This window comes from Scatophagus argus, chromosome 11 (assembly GCF_020382885.2).
Source record: "Scatophagus argus isolate fScaArg1 chromosome 11, fScaArg1.pri, whole genome shotgun sequence".
Lineage (NCBI taxonomy): Eukaryota > Metazoa > Chordata > Actinopteri > Scatophagidae > Scatophagus > Scatophagus argus.
Genome location: NC_058503.1, coordinates 1,015,705 through 1,038,947, shown reverse-complemented (window position 1 = coordinate 1,038,947; position 23,243 = coordinate 1,015,705). Strand labels below are relative to the sequence as shown.

Sequence of the window (23,243 nt, the reverse complement as noted above, 5' to 3'; positions counted from 1 at the left end):
TCAGTAGAAAAGATTTCTCCAATTTCTTCTGGCTCTTCACAGTCCAAAAGGCTTTGGAAAATGATGGAAGAGAGCAGTCGTTTTTATTACTTTTGTTTCTTTGCAGTCACTTACAGCAGAACATTGTAAATTGTAGCATGCACTTTAACTAATAAAGATTTTTTTAAATGAGGGGCCGTATTTGTATATTTACAACAGGTGCACCGATTCCAACTTATAATAAAAGAAATGATTAAACTTTACAATCCTCTCAAAATAAAGTAAAGTAAATAAATAACTGACCAATTAACCAAACTTTATGTGACATATTTTACGTAACCGAAAAAAAGCAGATGCAACAGATTTCTATAACAAAACAAAAGTCAGTTACTTTTATCATTTTACAGTATGTTTAAAAAAATCGCCAGGGATGAGGTAATTTATCAGCTTTCTGAAGCCTCATGTTAACCTTTACTTTACTTCTGGACTGTGGTCGGGAAGCAGGGGAGATACTCCTCCTGGGCCGAAGCTAACTTCTGCTTCGGGGCTAACCCCTTCACTTTACAAACAGGTGAAACAGCACACAGGAGCTCTGCTTGGACTCGAGAAGTCGTAGCAGTTATTTACCCACTGACTGTGACTTGCACTGGACATTTACAGTCAACTCATTATCGACGGTTCCAGTATTTCTAGTATTAATACTGCTGCTATGCATCTCTGCTTGTGTGCCCCCCCCCCTTCCTCTTTGTCTGTCTATTTTTTTCTCTCTCTCAACCCAACCAGTCAAGGCAGATGGCCGCCCTTCTTGAGCCGGGGTCTGCTCCGAGGTTTCTGCCTTCTAAAAGACAGTTTTTCCTCGCCACTGTCGCCAAGTGCTTGCTCAAGGGGGAATGCTGGGCTCTCTCTATTTACAATTTAATTAAAGAGTTTGGTCTAGACTTTCTCTAATTGGAAAGTGTCATGAGATAACTTTTGTTGTGAATTGGCGCTATATAAATAAACTGAATTGAATTGAACTGAACTCAGAATTATGGCTAACTCTGTGTACTCTTCTAAATGCTGCTCTATCGCTTGCTCTTGCTTCTCCTCTCACTCCTTACATGTTTAACTTACTTATTCACGTATGTACTGCTTTTTTCACTGCTTATACCAAGGAAAGATAGGAGAGGCTCCTGGCTTGTGTCTGGCACTGAGCTCTGGCTAGCTTTAGCTTTAGCAGCTTTTCCTTTGCTAGTTTCTTCAAACTGGGCGTGCTCAGCTAAGTGATGGTGTTTTAAGTGTCTGATTAGGTTTGTTGTCCTGAACATTTTGCGAACTTTGTGTTTTCACCTCTCACAGTGAAAAAAGAAGTAGATTTTAGCGTGCGTCTGTGACATTATTGCCTGTGCCGATCTGCGTATACGTATGCGTAAAATGGACCAGCTTGGAATCGAAGAGTGACTGGCCAGTCTCTGGTCTGGGCCGACAGCGCTGAAAACCAGCCAATTCCAGTCCCTGGCCCATCTATCAGTGCATCTCTAATATTTACTTAAAGAATCAATCAGTCATCATGAGTGGTGGACCAACAGATGGATTTGACCAGTTAATGTGGAATTTACCATCTCATTGTGTGTGTGTGTGTGTGTGTGCACGGTTAATTGCCTTGTAAAGCAGCTGGTAAAATAAAAGCCTCTTCTGATAGTGACCCAAGGAAACCAAGCAATGTTTCTGCTCACTTAAGCGGTGACCCAGTGGCCTGTGCTTGTGTCTGTGTGAGTGAGAAAGCTGGAGTGGGTGGAAACATGCAGAAAACATAGAAACCAGTCCTCCTGGTCAAAGTGGCAGTTTCCTCAGCAACACTGCTCCTTGTGTTTATTTCAGTCTAAGTTTGATCTGTGTTTATATGTGTGTGCGTGTGCGCGTGACGTGCTTGTTTCTCCTACATGTTTGGGCACAGTGCTGTCTCACCCTTCTGATGCTAAGCAGCTTTAGCTTGATCACCATCTGTTCAACCATTCTCTGTTTGTGCACAAGGCCTGCTTCACACTTGTCATCCAGTCAGACACACACACACACACACACACACTCTCACGTCACTTCCTCAGACACACACACACAGTCTTGTTTCCATCACTTTTGGGGACTTTATATAGTCTATATATTATATATATAGACTCATTTCCTGGAGCCTTATCATCACCTAAACATAGAAATAAACATTACAACCTAACCCTAACCTCAGCCTTACCTTAAAGCAAGTCTTCACCCTAATATTTAATGATTTACATTGTGGAGAATTGCGCTTTGTCCCCATAAGTAAGGCAGGAATAAGGCGGTTTCTCACATTGTGACTGTATAAACAGATTTTTGTTCCTACAACTACAGGAATATGCGTCCACACAGGAGCAGTTCTGCTTGTGTTCAGTCTTCAGCCAGTTGCTTTCTGCTGTCTGCTGCAGCCAGGCTTGGTCTTTTGTTTAGCTGTGAAATAGACACTTTCACAGTACCACTGAGCTCGTGCTGAGTGTAATTTGCTAGGGGGTGCTTAATTCACAGAAGGCTTCAGTTAGTGTTTGGATCTGTGGAGGTGTTTGTATGTTTGTTGGAGGGTGGTTGTGTCTTTCCACTAGTTAAAAGCTGCTCCACTAGTGAACCTAGACAGATGCTGTGTTTCCCAGTTTGCCCATAGGCCATAAATGGATGTGAAAGGGATGAGATGTCACAGAAATGCAGGGTGACATTATTGTTTTTAGCCAGTCCACTTTACAGGCCCAGTGAAATTGTGGGTTATCTTCAGACTTGGTGTATTGATAAATATTGTAAGCAATGTGACCAACAGCACATGTAAACTTTTATCTTTGTTCTCCTGTATAGAGCTGGGGATCAACATTTAAACATGTTGGGACTAATCAGCATTACATATCAGGAGCAAAAATTTCACATCAAATATGGATGACGGTGAGGCATTAGCTGTCCAAAAGGAGCTAATGAACATATCGAGAGAGGCCACAAACAACAACGAGGAGAACAAGGCCAAATCGGAGGCTAAAATACGACAGGCTAGAGCAAGGGAGGTGTAGAATGTGATGAAGCAAATGACAGGCTGCAGCAAGCCTGCTGCTGTTTTATAGAGGGACATAGAATCTGTTACTGAGCTAAACCCACTCTTCAATGGGTTTTAAAAATCCTCCAACCATTGTGTGCTTAAGTCTTCAGGCTATTTTCACGATTAATTGTTGATACAGAATGTCAAAAAAATCTCATCACAGTTTCCCAGAGCCCAAAGTGATGTCTTCACATTGCTTCATTTGCCCAAAAACAGTCCAGAACCCAGAGACTCTGCATTTACTATTAGCAAATTTTGACATTTAAGACTAGAAAATGTTAGACTTTTTTGCTTGCAAAATGAAATGAAACAATTATCAAAATACTAAGCCATTGATTTTATTTTGGGTAGAGCGATTAATTGATTGTCATTTCCACACACATCGTCTGCCCCGGTTAACACCTCTGCTGGGGACTCTGCTCTTTTTTTTACAATGGAAATTATCCAGTACCACAGTAATACTGCGTTGGCATTTTCCTGTTGAATGAAGCACCTTAACACTTGCCTGTTCTGTAGGTCAATACATTTCTAAATGGACACACACAGCACACTCATGAGATGAGCAAATTAGCAATGATGAGGGATATGCAAGTATTCTTATGCAGTTTGTGTATGCCATTCTGTGTGCCACTTTGCACATCATAGTTATTCATTGTCTATGTGGAACAATACAGGCATGAAATGAAATGGCTGGAGTTAAGTGATTTCTGACAGACTGTTACTCTCAGGCATAAATGAGGTTTTGCACAGGACAGAGTAAAATTAAGACAAGACAACTTTATTTGTATAGCCCATTTTTACAAGCAGTTTGTCTCAAAGGGCTTAACATAACATCAGCAACATCCTCTGCCCTTCGACCCTCACATCGACTAAGGAAAAACTCCCAGAAAAACCTTTAACAGGAAAAAATGGAAGAAACCTCAGGGTGAGCAACAGAGGAGGGATCCCTCACCCAGGACGGGCAGAAACATGTTACATAATATGCTACTGATGTGATTTTTCTCTTACGCTCCCTTCTTTTAGCATTTCATGCTCACAAATCAACATTATTCAACTGTCACAAAACCCCTTCATAATAAACAAAATACGGAATAAATCATCACTGAAGCGTGCAAAACAATCAGTGAGTTGTCAGTTTACCCAGTGAAGTGATCAGAGCTTTAATGCAAGGAATAGCACAACGAATCAGGAAAGCATTCGCCACCAAGAAAGTTAACAGAGGTGTCAAAATTTTCATCAATGCAGCTTTCCACCTTCGTCTAGTCAACCAAGACCGCAGGCTCCACCCTTCAGGGTCTGAGCCCTGGCTTCTCTGTTCGGGCAGCAAATCATAAAGGTGTGAAACAACATGGCTCACATTGTCTGGATTGTAGGTGCAACAATCAGTATACCCCTAGGAAAAAGTCTTTGAAGCAAATGCTACCTGATTTGCATGTTTGGTTTGTCATCGTAATGGATTGGTGGATTCCTTGTTGTGCCGCCTGTGTCATGTGCCAGAATCGCGCAGTGGGGCCTCTGTAGTTCACGATGCTGATGTTGTGGATTTTGATGCAGTCGGTCATGTCCTACACAGTTCTGTTGTTTAGAGATCAACCTTTCAGCGACATTCAGTGGTCGTGGTGTCACAGGTATCGAGGCACCAACCCCACGGAGAAATTGTGTGCAAATATAGCAGCATTGACTTCATTTTCCTGCTTGTAGCTAGCACTACTGCGTACCAGTAGTTCTCCTCAGGCTGGGATGGATTGCCAGTGAACTCAGGTAGCAGTTCTACCTTTGTTTGGCTCTGAGATGTTTTGGTGTGGCTGCTGTTAGAGTAGCTGTGACCCGTATCTTGGTTTGGCTGAGACATGACATCAAGCAGGAACAGTGGTAGGACAATCATGACAGTGAGAAGGAATATTCCGCCAATTCCTCTTTATCTGTCACTCCTCGGGTGCCACAGCAAGGCCATCATACCAGCAGTATGACCTCTGGCCACTCCTGTAATCAGTGTGTTGCCTCTTCGTGAGCTTGAGAAACGTGTGGCCCTATAGTAAGTCCCTCTCTCACACAAGGCAGGGGAAGGCGATGAAGTGTCACTTGCAGGTTCAGGAACACATCTGCAGTGACTCGTGTGGACTCAGTAAAGATTGTTCTTTCTGCAGCTGCTACTAAGCTCTACTAACTGAAACAGAGCACTTTTCTGCCCCTCTTCCCCCCTTTTAACACAAACTAAACCATAAATATTTTAAAGACAAAAAATAAATTAAAATAGAAAAACAATCATTACAAATCACTTTGGCCCATCTAGTTGTAAACTATTAGACAAACTCTATGTTCTACTATATAGTTTACTCTATAAACTCCTAATAACTAAACCTGCTCAGATCTCAAAGGAGGTATGCAGTTTACTTTTTAAATTTACTTAGAAGGGTCCTGAAAATATAAAGAAAGCAGCACAAAACTGTGTTTTTCTTTGAAGAGAGCTTTTTTGTTCAGTCATGAAAAGGCATCAAGAATTTTCTGTTCCGACTGAGATTTCTTCCCCAAAACTTCAAGGTGCACCTTGATAAATATTGTCTTTGTCATGGTAGCTTATAAACACTGCGTATCATTTTAACAGCATCACAGTATAACATTATTACATACAAAGGCAGTGTGAACTGTGAGTCACCCAGCAACTTGAACATCAGCATTTGAATACTTGAATAGGAGTGAACACATATTCATTTGTGGACTAGGCTCTAAGTGAGTGGACTTCCAGAATCTGTTTTTCATTTTCCAAATTCATTTTCAAGCCAAATATAGAAAATGGATGGGAATATGTAACTGCTTCTGCTAGATTGTTAACTTGTGTGTCTTTTCTTATACAAGATCCATTGTTTCATGTATCTCTGTCTGTAGTAGTTTCCCTCCCTCCTCCTTGCTGCTAAACCTTATCTTCCCAACAAAGACACACATTTACTTTCTTGCACGTGTACAGTATCATCAGTCACTATTCTACAGTGTGTACAGGTCAGATCAAATCCCTTACCCTAGTGCTGTGAGTGCAGTTGTACACAGGTCGTATGTGTATTGAACTGTCACGCTGACCTGATGGCGTGTTAATTGTAACCTGCAGCCCCTGAGTTTTAGACCTCTGTTTGTCCTGTTAACTGAATAGGATGTGATACACTCACCCCACAGGAGGGACGATTCAATTTGTGAACTCTTCAACCTCAGCAAAGAGAACTAAAGTGCAGCCCTGGCCTCCCTGCATGAGTCTTTATGGTGCTACACGTACAGTGTTACTGAAACTTTCCCAGTAGCATTCAAGTATAGACAGACAAATTTTTTTCTGGTTATATTTTCTAACATTTTTTTTTTTAACATTGTAACTTTGTCTCAATCCAGCTGATGGATGCGCACCAAATTCACATGCATTTTGTTACAACATTTCTAACATCGGCTGTTATCATTGTGGAATCCAATGATAACAATACACAAATTTCGACAGATCCTACTGTGCAGCTCTCCTCAGCTCTGTGGAACATTTTATCATCTTTCAGCTCACTGTGTTGGCTTTAACCTGCAACTTAAAGTGACAGCCCCCCCCAAATCAAAAATGTACATTTTTCCTCCTCCCTGTAGTAGTGTACTGTTTATTGATTCAGATTGTTTTGGAAATATCAGCTGTAGCAATGTCTGCCTTCTTTTGAATATAATGGAACTAGATGGCGCTTCACTTGTGGTGCTCAAAGCTCTAAAAAATACATTTGAAGGACTCAACAGCAGTGTTTCGTTCTGGAAATCTTTATTGCTCGTCGTTCTGATTAGTTTCATGTAGGAACTGTTCTTTCTGCGTCACCACACAGAAGAAAGCGTACATCTGCTCTTGGATGAGAAGACTGTCTAGTTAAGCAAACTAAGCTAGCTAACATTACAGCTTACCTGAGGACACCATTAAGCCACTTGTCCATGGGTAGATTCACATTTGCCTTTTCACTGTGATATAGTGTATTTAGTTTTGTTTTGTTTGGTTTGTTTCTGCTTATCTGAGTCCACGTTGCAGGGGCAGCAGTCTCAGTGACTGGGAGCTGCACATCAATTTTTCAGATTGACAGTACCCCTCACCTATGGGGTCCACCCATAGTTTGTGGATTGCCATCACGTCCAGCACCAGGGACCTACCTCGGCAGTGGCAGTGCGGAACATGGCCCGCTCAGATTCCATTTTCCCCCCCAACCCCTCTGGAAACAGTTGAAGCTCTGCCTTAGGTGGTAGTTGAAGATTGTCCTGACATATTCTTCAGCCATACTTCCCCAGCAAATCCTCTCTGTTCGTTTAGGTCTTCCGGGTCTATCTAGCATCCTCTCCTTCCTTTCTGATCCATCTCACCACCAGATGGTGATCCTTTAACAGCTCTACTCCTCTCTTTAAAGAGACCTGCTGAATATACGGCCACAGATCTGCTGATACGACCACAAAATCAATTATCAGGCTGTGACCAAGAGTGTCCTGGTGCCAAGCGCACTTGTGGACACCCTTATGTTCAAACGTGCTGTTAGTTATGGACAAACTGTGACTTGCACAGAAGTCAAATAACTGAACACCATTCACGTTCAGATCGGGCAGGTCTTCCCAGTCACACCCCTCCAGGTCACACTGTCATTGCCCACATGAACATTGAAGTAAAGAGCGATGGAGTCTCCAGTAGGGGCACATTCCAGCACCCATCCCAAAGATTCCAAAAAAGGTGGGTACTTTCAACTGCCATTGAGTAGATAAGTACAAACAAACTTTTTGCCTCTCACTTGGAGCAACTCCAGAAAAGAGGAGAGTCCAATCCCTCTCAGGGTGGTTGGTTCCCAGCCTGTGCATAGAGGTAAGCCCGAATAGATCTAGTTGGTATCTCTTAACCTCACACACAAGCTCAGGCTCCTTCCCCACCAGAGAGGTGACATTCCATGCCTCAACAGCCAGTTTCAGCATCCAGGAATCGGACTGCCAGGGTCCTTTATTCTTTTTCATTGAGATCCTCCTGAACCACACTCTGTCTGGCCCTTTGCCTGGGATCAGTTTGCCTTGGGAGACCCTACCAGGGTATGGGAGGCAGTGGGCGGTGTACTTTGTTGAAAGAAAATTGTTTCTGCTTGAAACTACTAACAAGTTTTGTGGATTATTAACCACATCATATTTTCAAATGTCTTTTTTTAAATGCTTTTTTTTGATTTTGAGTATCACAAGTGAAGTGCCATCTACAGACAGGACAGAAACACTAAATGATAATGTTGCTCTGTAAATACTGGATGTGTGAATAAGCAACTGTTTGCTAACAGGTTCACTATTGTAACTCTATAGGTGATATTGTGTGTTGTTTTTACATCTTTTCATGCTCTTGGCACAGCGTCAGTTATGGCAGGTTTGGCATGGTGTGAGAAGACAAACAGACAAACCATATGTTAAATGCTTTATTTTTTTCTGTGTTGTTAAGGGGTCCCTTCAGCGTAGTGAGAAGATGCATCAACAGAGAGACGGGGCAGCAGTTTGCTGTCAAAATTGTGGATGTGGCCCAGTTCACCTCCAGTCCTGGACTCAGCACAGAGGGTAAGAGATCACCATCTCTCCCTGTCTCTCTATCTGTTACTCACTCTTTGCTGTTTGCTGTTGCTTAGGAATTCAATTTAAGATTAGGCTTTTCCGACTGTCGAGTGAGTCGAGTGAACACTCTTACAGGCGCTGGCCTCAGTTCTTCACAATCACACTGGGAGTTTCCCAGTTCAGTCATGGTCCTCTGCTGTTGTTTGGGTTGTTATACTGAAGAACTCAATTATTAAATCATGGTTAGGGTACCTTGAGAGTAATTTTGTGGTTATTTTTCGTTGCATTTCACATAGTTTATTTATTCAGGTGCTGATGTCTTGCTAATCCAGAGAGAGGCTGCTGAATTCAATCTAGACGAAGCAGGTAGAGATCTTATTAGATGTCTCCAGCTGGCTGAATGGGATGGAGAGTGGGATGGAGAGACTGAATGAATGATATGGGGATGGTGGGGTGAAGGGTGATAAGACAGAAAGTATGAGTTGAACTGAGATGACTGAATAAAGATTTAGAAGAATTCAGGACTTTGTTAGATCTTGCTATAATATATACTTAGCAATGATTACACCTACAATATTTACAGGTATTATTTCACACTTCCCTATATGGTGGCTGCTATATACACATACATACACACACACACTCAAAGAAAACATGAAAGGCTGTCTCTAGAATCTCTAGTAACCTGTTCAGGGCTACTGTAGAAACATGGCCGTGGAATCTGTGGACTCCACTGACTTTGTAGATATGAAAGGCTCATTGTAAGGTAACAAAACACATCAATTGTTTGTTTCAGTTTTTAGTTTTTCAATTATGAATATTATAATCCGTAGCTAATTTCAGTGCGCTAGGCCTTTAGGCATTTTCCCCAGCATTCATCGCTTGATGAAATGGAACATAGGAGAGCAACAAAATGCACCAAGACCACAAGCTTCAAGTTTCAGATATAATCAGGACTTATGTTCAGTTCATGTAATTCCAGTCATTACCTACTCTGTAATTGTAATGTAATCCATGTATTTCCCCAACCTCAAGTTAAACTAGGCTAAATATAGGCTTCTTGCATCCAACATTTTTCTTAATTCACAGACATGAGACTGATCTCAATTTCTTCCTCTTACTTTCAGAAAGACAACAAAAATTTGCCAAAATGTTGAGCTACTCCTTAAAAAGTTAACTACAAATGAATGTTCCATGGTTTCAGTATTCCCCCAGTTGTTAGCACTTATATGAGTATGTGGTAAGCTTTGAAATTGTTCAATTTGCAGTATAATTTACATAATTAGAGGCCGCCTATAGGAAGTTCTACAAACTGTTTGAAGCTCAGCTAAACTCATCTCCAAAAGAGTCAACTTCTCAACTGGAATTACTGGCGTGAAAATGCTTGCATCAAGGTCTGTTGATTGTCTTGGAGTGTTTCAGATGTATTTTTAACACTTAAAGCACTGCAAGTGCCATCTAGTTCAATTATATTCTAAGAGAGGCAAACATCTTTACAGCTGATATCTCAAAAACCCTGTAACTTACACCAAAACAATCCAAAGGACAGAGATAAATCCCTTGTCTGATGCCAGGAGGAGGTCATTTGTGACTTTGACCAATGCTGTTTCTGTGCTGTGATGAGCTCTAAAGCCAGATTGAAAATCCTCAAATAAGTTATTATTATGTAGAAAGTCAAATAACTGATTGGCGACTGTTATTTGAAGGATCTTGGAAAGAAATGGAAGGTTAGATATTAATCTACAGTTGCTTAAAACCTCTGGGTCAAATGTGTGTTTTTTAAAGAGAGGTGAAGATGCTAAATATTACGTGTTTAATGTCAGCATGTTAGCATTGTCATTTTGAATATGTCAACCTGCTCATGTTAGCATTTAATACAGCCTAAGGACAGCTTTGGAGAGCTGGCAAGTTTGTACACTAGTGACCTGCCCAAATCCTACCCCATTCTTAAAAATTGCTGTCTGGATGAATGAAGATGATAATGTAGCTTTATATCTCATAGTCCTTAAAAAGTCTTTAAAACTCTAAAATCCAACTGTCACTTAATCAGAATTTTAAGCCTTAAAATATCTTAAATACTTTGACAGGTCTTAAAAATTGATAGGATTCTGATGTTAATATTACTTGTATAACTTTGCATTAACTTTATTCTCACGTTAAAATATTATTTTGTAAAAATTTCTATTGATCATGCTGTAACAAAACCACAAAATGAAATCAAAATGGAACCAATAACTAGTAATGCAAACTTCAAGCAGAGTTAATTTATTGGAGACATGCTGTGAGTTCAAGATAATTAATATTTCTTAGAGGAGATTTACCTGCCACATTACACAGTCTCCCTCTTTACTTTTTGTAATTTGCTGTGGCTGAGAACATAATCTGGCATGGCAGAGATATTGGTGCTTCTTCTTACTTTACATAAGCTTCTGGAGAACAGACATTAAATGTTCAGCTATTCATACAGTGACCCCTCCACAGAACACCACATGCACTGTCCTCACACTGTAAAGATGAATTTTTTAAAATAACACCGACAGGAAATGTGTAGGACTTGTTTATTTGTTTATTTTGTGGTAACGTATCTTTTATGAATTGAAGTCACACAGGAGCCAAAACAACCACTTTATGTTATAAGTTATTATAAGTTTGCCTGGTTAATACACCTTACATTAAGGTGGTTTTATCTAGTGTTTTGACAGATATCTGGGTCTAACCAGAAATATGTCATTTGTGCATTCTCACTTGCAAAAGCATCATCATATCACTCTGAAAATCCTGAGCTAAATGTTAACTGTATATGTAAGTGTCAGAGCAGTGTGGATTGATTTTATATCATGAGGCTACTTTTCAGGTGAATCATGGAGATTGTCATAATTGACGTCCTCTTACTTCTGTTTCCTAACCTCAATGAGTGGCAGGTCCATGCTGCATGAACAAACCAATAGATGTAGCCAGCTATGTGGCTATTCTAATTGGAGGAATTACTTCATGTGGCTCCTTGGATTACGTGAATAATACAGGCTGAATTATAGCTAGAATCGTGGTGAGTTAGGATCTTGTTCCAAAAACTGTCTTCACAGTATTGTGCATCAGTGATGAAAATAGAGAAAGTCACAAGCTCTTTCAAGTTGAACTGTATTCTACAGGACATTTCAAAATTGAGATAAGACTAGTTTATGATTAGATTTTGATATTATTTTTTGGCATATTGATTGATTGCCACCACTATGGGACTGTTTTAGTGTATTCTTTCATTAAAAATTTATTTTTTAAAAACAATAGTTCCCATTGAATATCGAATAGTGTTTTTGCTCTGACACACTTTAACACATGGGCTTGTTTGGCAGTCTGTTTGATGAATAGGTCAGCCCTCAGAGGGGATGAGAGCGAACAGCGAGCCAGAAAATGAGCAAAAATCATCATGTGCCATTGCCTACTCACTTCCCTCCATCTCTTTCATTCTCCCACCTCCCTCATTCCTTCACACTCTCCTTCTCTTCTCTGTATTTCCATGTGTTTCTCTGTATCACACTGCTTTTAACTTCCATTTTCTCCTCATTTCTCCCCCTTGGTTGTTTCTTCTTGCACCCTTCATCCGTCCTCCCTGTCTTCCTCCAGTCATACAGTACTGTGACTGTGTGGTTTTTGACCATATGAGATTGTTCTGACATCCAGGAGCTTAGCACACCTCTTCTCTCTTTATCACTCTCTCTCTCTCTCTCTTCTCTTTTTATCCCTCCCTCTCTTTTTTTATCCAAAAACTCCAGTTGCTCTGCATAAAGATACTTAGAGCTGTGGAGAGCACTGACTTTGATATTCTAAAGTATGATGTAGTAAACGAACAGATAAACAGTTCTCACTGCTTGCAGGAAACTGCCATCTCCATGCATAGTAATAGATTCCTTGCTAGACTGGCTATTGCTATTTTCTTTTTCTATGCAAGTACATAACATCTTTAAAACAGTGATATGATAAAAAAACAAACTGCAGCTGTAACTGATGGCACTAGATATTATGGAATCAATTAGTGTCAATAAAATCAAACAAAACATCTTATAAAAACTTTTTTAACAAAAGCTTCTTAATTAAGAACTAATATTAATTCATTTTACTTTTGGCAGATCCAGATACATAATCACAGGTGGATGAAATGAAGCTTTGAAGCTTTCTGTTTTATACCTAAAAAACAAACAAAACCCCCCAAAACAAAACAAACAAAAAAATAACAACAAAAAAAAAGCTGAAATCCGAAGCATTGGGGCTTCATTCTCTACAAGAATAGTGACATCTGGTGGCATACTGATAGCAAACACCCAATCTAATAATCTAATAATTGTGTTCTTAAGATCCACATTATACTGAGATAATGTTATCAGTGGGATGTCAAGGGAGTCTTTACTTAATGTGGTGGTATTAGTTAAAAACAATCAAGCTTTTATGGATATCTATCGGAAATCTTGAAGTGATGCGTTTTCCTCCGTTGTATCTCCATTTATTGGATATGTAGATAAAGCTGCTCATAATGCTGATTTAGAGCTGATGCTAGAACTTAGAGTCTGTTTATCTATCCATCCATCCATCCATTTTCTATACCACTTATCCGTCAGGGTCACGGGGGAGCTGGAGCCTATCCCAGCTGACTACGGGCGAGAGGCGGGGTTCACCCTGGACTGGTCGCCAGTCAATCACAGGGCCAACACACAAAGACAGACAACCACACACACACTCACACCTAGGGGCAATTTAGAGTAGCCAATTAACCTAATGTGCATGTTTTTGGTATTGTGGGAGGAAGCCGAAGTACCCGGAGAAAACCCACGCAGGCACAGGGAGAACATGCAAACTCCACATAGAAGGGCCCAGACCGGGATTCGAACCTGGAACCCTCTTGCTATGAGGCGACAGTGCTAACCACTGCACCACCGTGCCGCCCTCTGTTTATCTATTGCACATTTATTCTGAATTCTTTTTGTTTTAACATTCTTGAAGAGAATATACGACAAGTTGAATTGAAAGATTTAAATCTTCTCTGTGCACACAAAAGACTCTTTTCTCAGAACACAAATTTGTTCAAATCTGTGGTCGTGATCACTTCTTCCAAGTGCTAAGATAAGATGTGGCATATCAAGATGCTGATTAAACATTATTATCATTAGGATTGGTCACAATCTAAAATGTGCATTGATTGCGTGTGATTTTACTCGTTGTAGTAACCCTTAGCTTATTCTAGCCTTAACCTCACCCTATTATTTAATGCTTTACCTTGTGGGGACTTGCATTTTGTCCCTATAAGTAAGGTGGACTGTGTAAACAGATTTTTATCCCCACAACTACAGGAACACACACACACACACAGAGGAGTGATAATGTCCACACCCCCCATTAGCCGGCTGATGTGCCCTTGAGCAAGGCACTTAACCCCCAATATGCTCCCCGGGCGCTTGGTGCAGCCCACTGCTCCTGTGTGTTTCACTGCATGTTGCATGTTGCATGCGTGTGTGTTTCAATCAGTGATGGGCTAAACGCAGAGAAGTAATTTCCCAGCTTGAGATTAATAAAGTAACTTAAAATTTAAAAAAAAAATTAATTTAAAAAAGCAATGAAAGTGTCTTCCCTGCCACAGTTTATCTAAGCTCAAAAAACCAATGTGGTGATTTGCTTCATATTTGAAAGGAAAATATCTTTCGTAATCTCGAGCCGCAGTTACCCTGACAGACGTAGGTAGCAGGCTCACCATATAACACTAAATGTACCAGGCTTCATTGCCCTTAAGATTGCCACTTATCCTGCTCTAGCAGCAATAGCATCATGTTAAAGCTAACCTACACCTTGTGCTTGTCCTCAGAGGATTAGTTTAATGTTTGTGCTGAGGTTCTCAGCAGCATAAGTGGCTCAAGAATTAAAATTTGGAGCTGAATGAAATGGTGCCGAATCCATAGAATGAACAATACAGTAACCTTTCATTATAGTTCCCTTGAGAGAGAGAGAGAGAGAGAGAGAGAGAGAGAGAGAGAGAGTGTGTGTGTGTGTGTGTGTGCGTGTGTGTGTGTGAGAGAGAGAGAGAAAGAGAGATTGTGTGTTACCTTATCATATTTTTGCTGAAATATCTACTTAGTCATGTCTTTTCCCATTCGGTGTTAATGTCCATAAATCACCTCCAGGACAGCAGCCAGGAAATACCTCAATATCTCAATATTCAGCTTCCGTGGGCTGAACATGTACAGTGGGAGCAATAATTATTTGATCCCTTGTTGATTTTGTCGATTTTGCCCACTTACAAAGAGTGGAACTGTGTATAATTTTAATCATAGGTATATTTTTACATTTAGAGGCAGAATATCACCAAAAAAAATCCATCATAATCATATAAATTTTATTACTTTATTTTCATATTTTTGCATGAAATAAGTATTTGATCCCTGGAACAATAGGACTTAATACTTTGTGGAGAAACCTTTGCTGACAAGCACATAGGTCATATATTTGTTGTAGTTTTTAACCAGGTTTGCACAGATCTTGGGAGGGATTTTGGTCCACTCCCCTTTGCAGATCCTCTCCAAATCCTTAAAGCTGTTGCTTGGCACCTTGAAGTTTCAGCTCCCTCCACAGATTTTCAGTGGGATTGAGGTCTGGAGACTTTCTGTTTAACCCCGACTAACTTTGGGTCATATCCAACATTTTTCTCATTTATCACATGCCATTATCTCTAACCACTTTCAAGCTATAGCCTTTTAAAATCTTGGTGTCAAAAAATGAATATTTAAAAAATAAAACAAAAAGACTGGCCCCTATAGGTTTAAATTGTTTAATCCAAATAACCATAAAATTACTGATGAATTTATCAATATGATGTACAGTATGGGTTTATACCCAAAAATCACTAGACCTAGAAGAATTACATCACATTGTGCTACTTTAATCGCAAACATATTCACCAGTGATACTGAGAATAACACAGTGAGTGGACTATTATTAGTTTTCACAGTTTATGACAGCAATCACCAGAAAAAATGATTGGAGAAATAAGTAAAATACAGATGGATAAGGACAGAGGAAACTATCAACACGTTAAAGAACGATTTACTGGCACAAAATTAGGAAAGAGTATACAATGAAAGTGACATCGATAGTGCATATGAAACTTTTCTAAGTATATTTACATCATTATGTGATCAAAATTGTCCAATAAAACGATACTGTGAGAAACAAAAAATGTAAAGACCAACCATGGCTCACAAAAGGATTACGAAATGCCTGTAAAAAGAAAAATGCACTATACAGAGAATTTACAAAACAAAGGACTAAAGAGGCAGAAAATAAGTACAAAAAATACAAAAAGAAGTTAACCAACATTATCAGGGAATGTAGGAAGGAATACTATAGTAAAATATTATACAATAACAAAAACAATAATAAAGGAATATGGGACATATTAAGTAGTATTATTAAAGAGGGTGCTAAACAACATAGTTACATAGTTATTTTATTAGTAACAATATTAAAAAGGACAATATGGAGGATGTGGTCAACAGCTTTAACAATTTCTTTGTACATGTTGGACCAAACTTGGCGGGAAAAATTCCTGATCCATTGTTAGCTGAGGATTGGGATGATAACATCATAATGGGAAATCCCAGTTCGATGTTCCTCACAGCACTGGAAGAAAAAGAAATAATAGATATTGTAAATAAATGTAAAATCAAAGTATCTACTGATTCAAATGAAATTGATATGAAAGTTGTTAAAAAGGTAATTGGATTTCAAAACCATTAACATACATTCAATTCAATTCAATTCAATTTAAAGTGCCAGTTCATAACACAGTTATCTCAAGACACTTTACAGGTGTAAACAACAACCAAAAAGAGGAGAATCAGAGAAAAACAGATCCCAGGGCAAAACCCCACACTGAGTAAGCATTTGGTGACAGTGGTGAGGAAAAACTTCCTTTTAACAGGCAGAAACCTCAAGTAGAACCAGACTCAGTGTAGACGGCCTTCAGCTGTGACTGCCTGGGAGGGAGAGGGGGGAGAGGAGAGACGGGGAGACAGAGGAAAGGGAGGAAGAGAGACAGGGAGGATAGAAGAGAGAGAGACAGGGAGGATATCTGTAATTTAGGGAGGATATCTGTAATTTATCATTCCAAACTGGTGAATTTCCGAACAAAATGAAAATAGCTAAAGTTTTCCAAAATTTTAGAAAAAATATTCAATAACAGATTAGACAATTTCATAAAAAAACATAAATTACTTTCGGATAGTCAATATGGCTTTAGAGCCAATAGTTCAACATCAGTGACATTGATAGAATCAATTGAGGAGATCACTAATGCTTTAGATCAAAAACTGCATTCAGTAGGAATATTCATAGACCTTGAAAAAGCATTTGATACAATCAGCCATAAGATATTAATCAATAAACTTGAACAGTATGGGATCAGGGGTTTAGTTTTGTGGTGGGTGAGAAGTAAACAATTTGTGAAGTTTGGGAATATTCTTCCTCATGCTTGGACATTGTTTGTGGTGTCCCCCATGGCCCATGTCCGTATTAGGTCCAAAAATGTTTATACTTTATATAAATGACATATGTAAAGTGTCAAAAGTTTTAAAACTTGTATTATTTGCTGGTGATACTAGTATTTTTTGTTCTGGGGGGGATTTACAAGAACTACTGGGAAGGGTCACTATTGAAATGTGCAAATTGAAAAGGTGGTTTGACAGGAGCAAATTATCATTATACCTAGCTATAACCAAATTCATGTTATTAAGTAACTGCAATGAAAATACACAAGTACAAATACAAGTAGATGGGGTGGATATCAAAAGAGTACATAAGTTTCTTGGGGTAATTATGGATGACAAAATAAACTGGAAGTCTCACATAAAACATGTACAAAGCAAACTGTCAAGGAGCATTGCGGTTCTGAGCAAAGTAAAACACATTCTGGACCACATCTCACTCCGCATTCTATACTGTTCAATTATTTTACCATATTTACATTACTGTGCAGTGGTTTGGGGAAATACTTACAAATGTACAATACAACCACTATCCATACTGCAGAAAGGAGCCATAAGAATAATTCATAATGCTAGGTATAAGGATCACACCAATTCATTATTTTTACAAACAGGACTATTAAAATTCACTGACCTGGTTCATCACAACAGTACAAATCATCTACAAAGCAGTACACGATCAACTTGCTGGAAATATTAAAAAATGTTTTGTTAACAGAGATGGAAATTATAATCTGGAGAAGCTCCCTGATCTCAGTTTGCAGGGCGTCAAACCTCATACCATGTCAGAAGTTGTGTGTAAGGAAGTGGAAGCGCAGCGAGAGGGCTGGGGTCTGTGCTTGGCTAAAAACAAACCCTAGCTGAGCGGTTCTCTCGTCCTTCTGGCTCTCCAATGTGGGCTCCCTTCTTAAGCATCAATGCATTTGATGCTTAAGAAGGTGTGGAGGCTCTTTTATTTATTTTTGTTGCATAAAGAAATGCTAGTAGAAGCTCCTTGATTATGGACCCTTGATTGGGTTCTTGCTGGGATGTGTTCTTTGCTGTTGTATTCAAGACTCCTGCAGAGTGGTCGTAGCACCTGCGCAGTGAGGAGGAGTTGCGCCCTCCCGATGAAGCCCAGAGCAGCTGCTCACACAAATTCGTGTACTGGGTACTTTGGAGGCGGGAAGATCAGTACATTACATAGTGCCTGCACTCTTTGCAGCACTCACTGCTTCTGTCACTTGAAACTTGTCAGCATTCACGCAAACATTCATGTTTAGCATTCATACAATAAATCTATTTGTTGTTTAACAATAATATGAGTGTCATACATGTGAAGTTGTTCACAGGGAATGATTCAAAATGCTCAATATTTACAAACCACACATAGAATTGATTGAAACTTTTAACATTTTAGATTTCTGATTAAAAAGTTACTTTTATTCTTGAACTTAAGGGTGTAGAGTGCAAATCTGTTGTGTCTGTCTCATTTGTGCTTTTCAGATTGACTTTGACGTGTTATTACTGCTTGTAAAACACATAGCCAGACTTGTCCCCACATTGCACTCATGTCCTCACTCCACCGTTTCTGTTGTTCGTTTGTCACATGATGCATGTCACTCTTATGGATGTGATAGGCTGTTCATGAGCCAGGGTGCATTCATATTCATATCTGTCACCGGTACAAATAACCATCATTTCATCTCCCAGGCCAAATTTAGAAGTAACTTACTAATTAAGCAGAAAATTAAAAGTCATAACAGATTGACAATTTAAAAAAAAAATTGTGTATCAATTGTGTAGGATTGTCCTCACAATAAATAGGGTTAATATATTCTCTATAGAATATTGAACTACATGCTCATCCTGCTTCAAAATATGCTCATCCCATTGTCTTTCTCCCTCTCTTTGTGTGTTTTCAGATCTGAAGAGGGAGGCCAGCATCTGTCACATGCTGAAGCACCCCCACATTGTGGAACTGCTGGAGACATACAGCTCAGATGGGATGCTTTACATGGTGTTCGAGTTGTAAGTCTCTGTGTGGCAAGGAATCTACTCATCATGATTTAGCTCACAAGTCATGCTAAAAACCTCACACCAGCACACATTAGGGTCAGCGGAAAAGATCATACCTGTGGGGCAGATGTGGCGCTGGGTTGCATCTACAGACGAGCTGTAAGAAGAGGTCATTGAGAAGAAGGAGAGACAGAGACAGGGACAGCATTAGGAGGGCAGTTGCAGCAACAGCAGGGCAGAGAGAAAGCAAAACCTCCAGTGGTTTTATATAATCAGCACTGATATGAGAGAGCTTGTTAGCTCAAGATGGTGGTGGGGTAAGAAAAAAGGAAGGGGGTAGAAGGTGTGCATGGGTGAGTGCTGTATTATATATGAGCGGAAAAGAGATGAGATTAAGATTTCACACTTGCTGCTGCCTCCAGCTTCTCTCAAAGCTGAGAGAACTAATTCCTTTATCATTTAATTCCACTATCGCTGAACAGGCAAACGGTTGGGTTTCGCACGTAGTTCTGTCATAGGGCACAGTACAGGGGAGGAAACTTTCAAGGAGATGAAAGTGAGCTCAATTTAAAGAACTTTTTTACAGTTTTGGAGCTCATTTGTGTGTAAGCTTCGTATTCATACACACACAGGAATGTAGGTAGATCTGAGACATTGTTTGAGTGCTGCAGAGTACATAACTGAGTAAACATGGCAGATAAATGTAGACAAGTTCATGTGCTTCCCTTGTGGCTTCGTGCTGTGAGCTGGTAGGAGCAGAGGAAATATGGATGTGCTGCAGCCACGTTCTACATAACAGCCTTGGTGAAGAGGCTTGGTGACAATAAGGAGTAGGTTTGAGTAATTTGATTAAGAATGGGAGCACAGCAGTTATGAAAGACAGAATTGGCTATGGCTAAATGACTGGGTCATAATTAAGCGTGTGTGCGAGTGTGTGTATCTGATTTCATTCAGTCCACTACATGTGTGTTGGCTGTAAACAGCCAGCTAAACAGGACTGAGGTAGTGTGCAGTGGACCAATGGCTATAGCTTTTAAGTCTGTCCTAATTAGCTTATTGATTGAACTCGTTTGTGTGCAGTGAGATATGCTGTCAACTTAGGTTAGAACCTGGTTTTAACTAACTCATTCAATATCTGTCTTTATTAGCATGGATGGAGCTGACTTGTGTTTTGAGATTGTGAAGAGGGCAGATGCTGGCTTTGTCTACAGCGAAGCAGTGGCTAGGTGAGCCTTTATGCATTTGATTTTCTTTCTTTAAATGCAAACCAAAACTTTACTGTGATACAACAATAACTGTACAATGTCTTTTCCTTAGTCACTACATGAGACAGATCCTCGAGGCTCTACGCTATTGCCATGACAACAATGTCATCCACCGGGATGTCAAGGTATTTCTGACTCGCAGTTAATTTCCTCATTTTACTATAACCTTACTTATCTATAAGTGCAAAGTGATTATGGCTTTGAGAGAGACATATATTACAGATATGTGCAGTTAAGGCAGTTTTAACAAAATTTTGATTACTATTCAAATGGTTGCCTAATAGATAGTAGAATCTTAAAGGATAACTCTATATATGTCATTTTGCATTGTTTGTGCACCCAGGACTCTTTGCACAGCAGTTTTGATAAACAAAATAAAAATAGTTTTAATACTCATTGCTTTGGTGCAAATATTAAGACCACAGAAACTATTACTTTGTTTGTTTGGAGGTCACAGCATCATTATGCCTAGGCCCAAGACTGTAGGTCGAAACTGCTGCTGCTGCTTTGTCTTCCTGCAGGTGGTGCCTGTTGGCATGTGTAGAACTGGTCTGATTACTGCACAGAGTCTGCTGCCTCCCAAAACACGAATAAGTGAGCCTGTAATCTTAGGAGTACAATCCCAGTAATTAGGTTATTAGGTATTTTGGATCTAAAAATGTCTCCACTGACATATCTTCATAAAGTTAATTTTAGTTTACCTTGTTCTTATCTGTGTCATTTTTCACATTTCTCAGACAAAGAAATCTATCAGCTTTTAACAGTGGCTCGTGTGATTTCTCCTCTGCCCCCCCGTGCTCTGTGTAGGATCCAGAAACATTTCAGTTCTGTGTACTGTGAATGCTTCAACCTGCCCTGATATCACATTGACAGAAGCACTCTTTTTGTTAGGAGTGAAAAAAGTGGGAGGTAGTTTGTCTTTCATCAGCTCACATCATCTTTTTACATCAACATGTTGATCAGTGACAAATCAGCAGTCAGGGCTCTTCACACTCGCTGGTGAATATAAAACACTTTGAATTCAGGTTTCTTTGGACAGTGAGAAATTCAGATTTTTCACTATTTCACCCTCACATTGGGTTTGTTTGCCGTGCTGGCAATGGCTATGACTTTGTCCATCTGTGTCTGTCTGTCTGTCCCATTCTCATAAACGCAGTGTCTTAGGAGTACGTATTATCTTTTATGAAATTCCGTCCTTCACATGTTACAAAATTCAAGCTCATTATAGCACCTGCACACAGACTGAGAAAGTAAATTACCACATAAAGACACTGATGAGTAGAGCATCTTAAAAGAAAAAGCATAAAGAGTTAGTTTATCTGGACTAGTTGTGAACACTGAAAGCCAGCATCAGTGTCAGTGTTAAATCAGTGTCTGAAGGTCTGAAGGTCCGAAGGTGAACTTTTCTGAGGCTGTTCACACATGCAGGGTTTGTGCTCGTACTTTTTCAAGTGATGTTGAATGTCAAAGCACAGATCCTGACGTTGTGTTGAGCAATCTGCGGAATCCATAAAACCAGCAGAGCTTTTGATGTAAACATGAATGAATAGGAGTCACCCTGACATATACCTTACCTTAGAACTATAACATTTCTTTTTTCTCCAGCTATACTAAGGTGAAGGAACCTTGTCAGATGCTCTGAACAGAAGAGACAGCATGCTTTACCTGTGTGAATTTTATAGTTTGGCTTCCGAAAACATAACATATGTCTCTGCAGGAAGACTGGAACTTTAGTACTAACATCAGCGTTCATATGTTCTAGTAGTACGTCCATTTGTCATGTTAACTGTGCTGCTTCTTTTTACACTGTGGTTAAATTCACAGTTTTACAAGAAGCTCAGTGAGGATAGGCATAGCTTTTCTGTAATTCTGAGAAGGAAACGCCACTCATCAATTCTACTTAGCTGTCTTTGTGTTCTAGTCTATTTAAGCCTTAAGTTAAAACAGCAAATAACTGTTTCCTTGGGCGTATTGTTTATGTAGGTGCAGAAAGTGGTCCTTCAGGTATGTTTAGTGTTTACAGCTCCTTTTAGGCACCGAACACTCAAATTGAGTTTGTCCTTATGAACCAAAGGATGGGAGGACGGAATGACACTTCATACAAACAGCAGCATATCGACTCACTGCTGCAACAGACAACATTCAAAAGCCTGAAATGATCTGGAAACAGATATTTACAAAAACTCTGCAGCTCTTTACAGACACACAGAGGGTGAGAGGCTGTAGTTGGGCACAAAAGGTCAGCGAGAGACAGAGACTCAAATTTAAGCGTGCATTATGAAATGACTTCCCTGGCGCTCTCTACACTGCAGAGCAACAGCAGCAGTGAACACTGTTTTATTTTTACCTTTTTGTTTCCTCAAGTGTCTTCCTGCTTATTTTTTCTGACATTTAACAGTTCACAGCAGCTACAGCCTTGCACAATATAGTCACTAATACTTAAAAGAGTAGACATTCAATATTATTCTCTTCTGTTATCTGCAGTAACCTAATCAAAAGAGTTGGACTGAGTTTCACCAAAATCTCTCACACTTATTTTTCATAACCTATTCCAAAAAATGAGTGACAAACATGAGACTATTTCACAAACATCTCCTCACTTCCACCTTTGTGGAGTCTTGCCATGTCTTGTCTTCAGATAATATTCCAACTTATTTAATAATAATAGTAATTTGCATCAAGGGAAGCAAATGTCCCTTCACGTCTTTTGTACTTGCAGTTCTGGAAAACACACAGAATTGAATGAATTCGTCTTTCTCACAATTTAATGGCTCTTGTTTTGTTATCAAGCCTGGCTATAGGCCAAATGCCACATTCTACATATGAAAACGT

The 23,243-nt window shown here is 39.6% G+C and overlaps 1 protein-coding gene across 11 annotated transcripts in view; it reads left to right on the top strand.

The window, feature by feature from the left end:
• caska (calcium/calmodulin-dependent serine protein kinase a) overlaps nt 1-23,243 on the top strand; it is a 120,323-nt gene that overhangs the window by 45,309 nt on the left and 51,771 nt on the right. For all 11 annotated transcript variants that reach the window (XM_046405125.1, XM_046405122.1, XM_046405119.1 and 8 more), the window contains exons 2-5: nt 8,520-8,632; nt 19,053-19,158; nt 20,295-20,372; nt 20,464-20,536. In XM_046405125.1, coding sequence (XP_046261081.1) covers nt 8,520-8,632; nt 19,053-19,158; nt 20,295-20,372; nt 20,464-20,536 — 370 coding nt within the window. The remainder of the gene's footprint in view (nt 1-8,519; nt 8,633-19,052; nt 19,159-20,294; nt 20,373-20,463; nt 20,537-23,243) is intronic.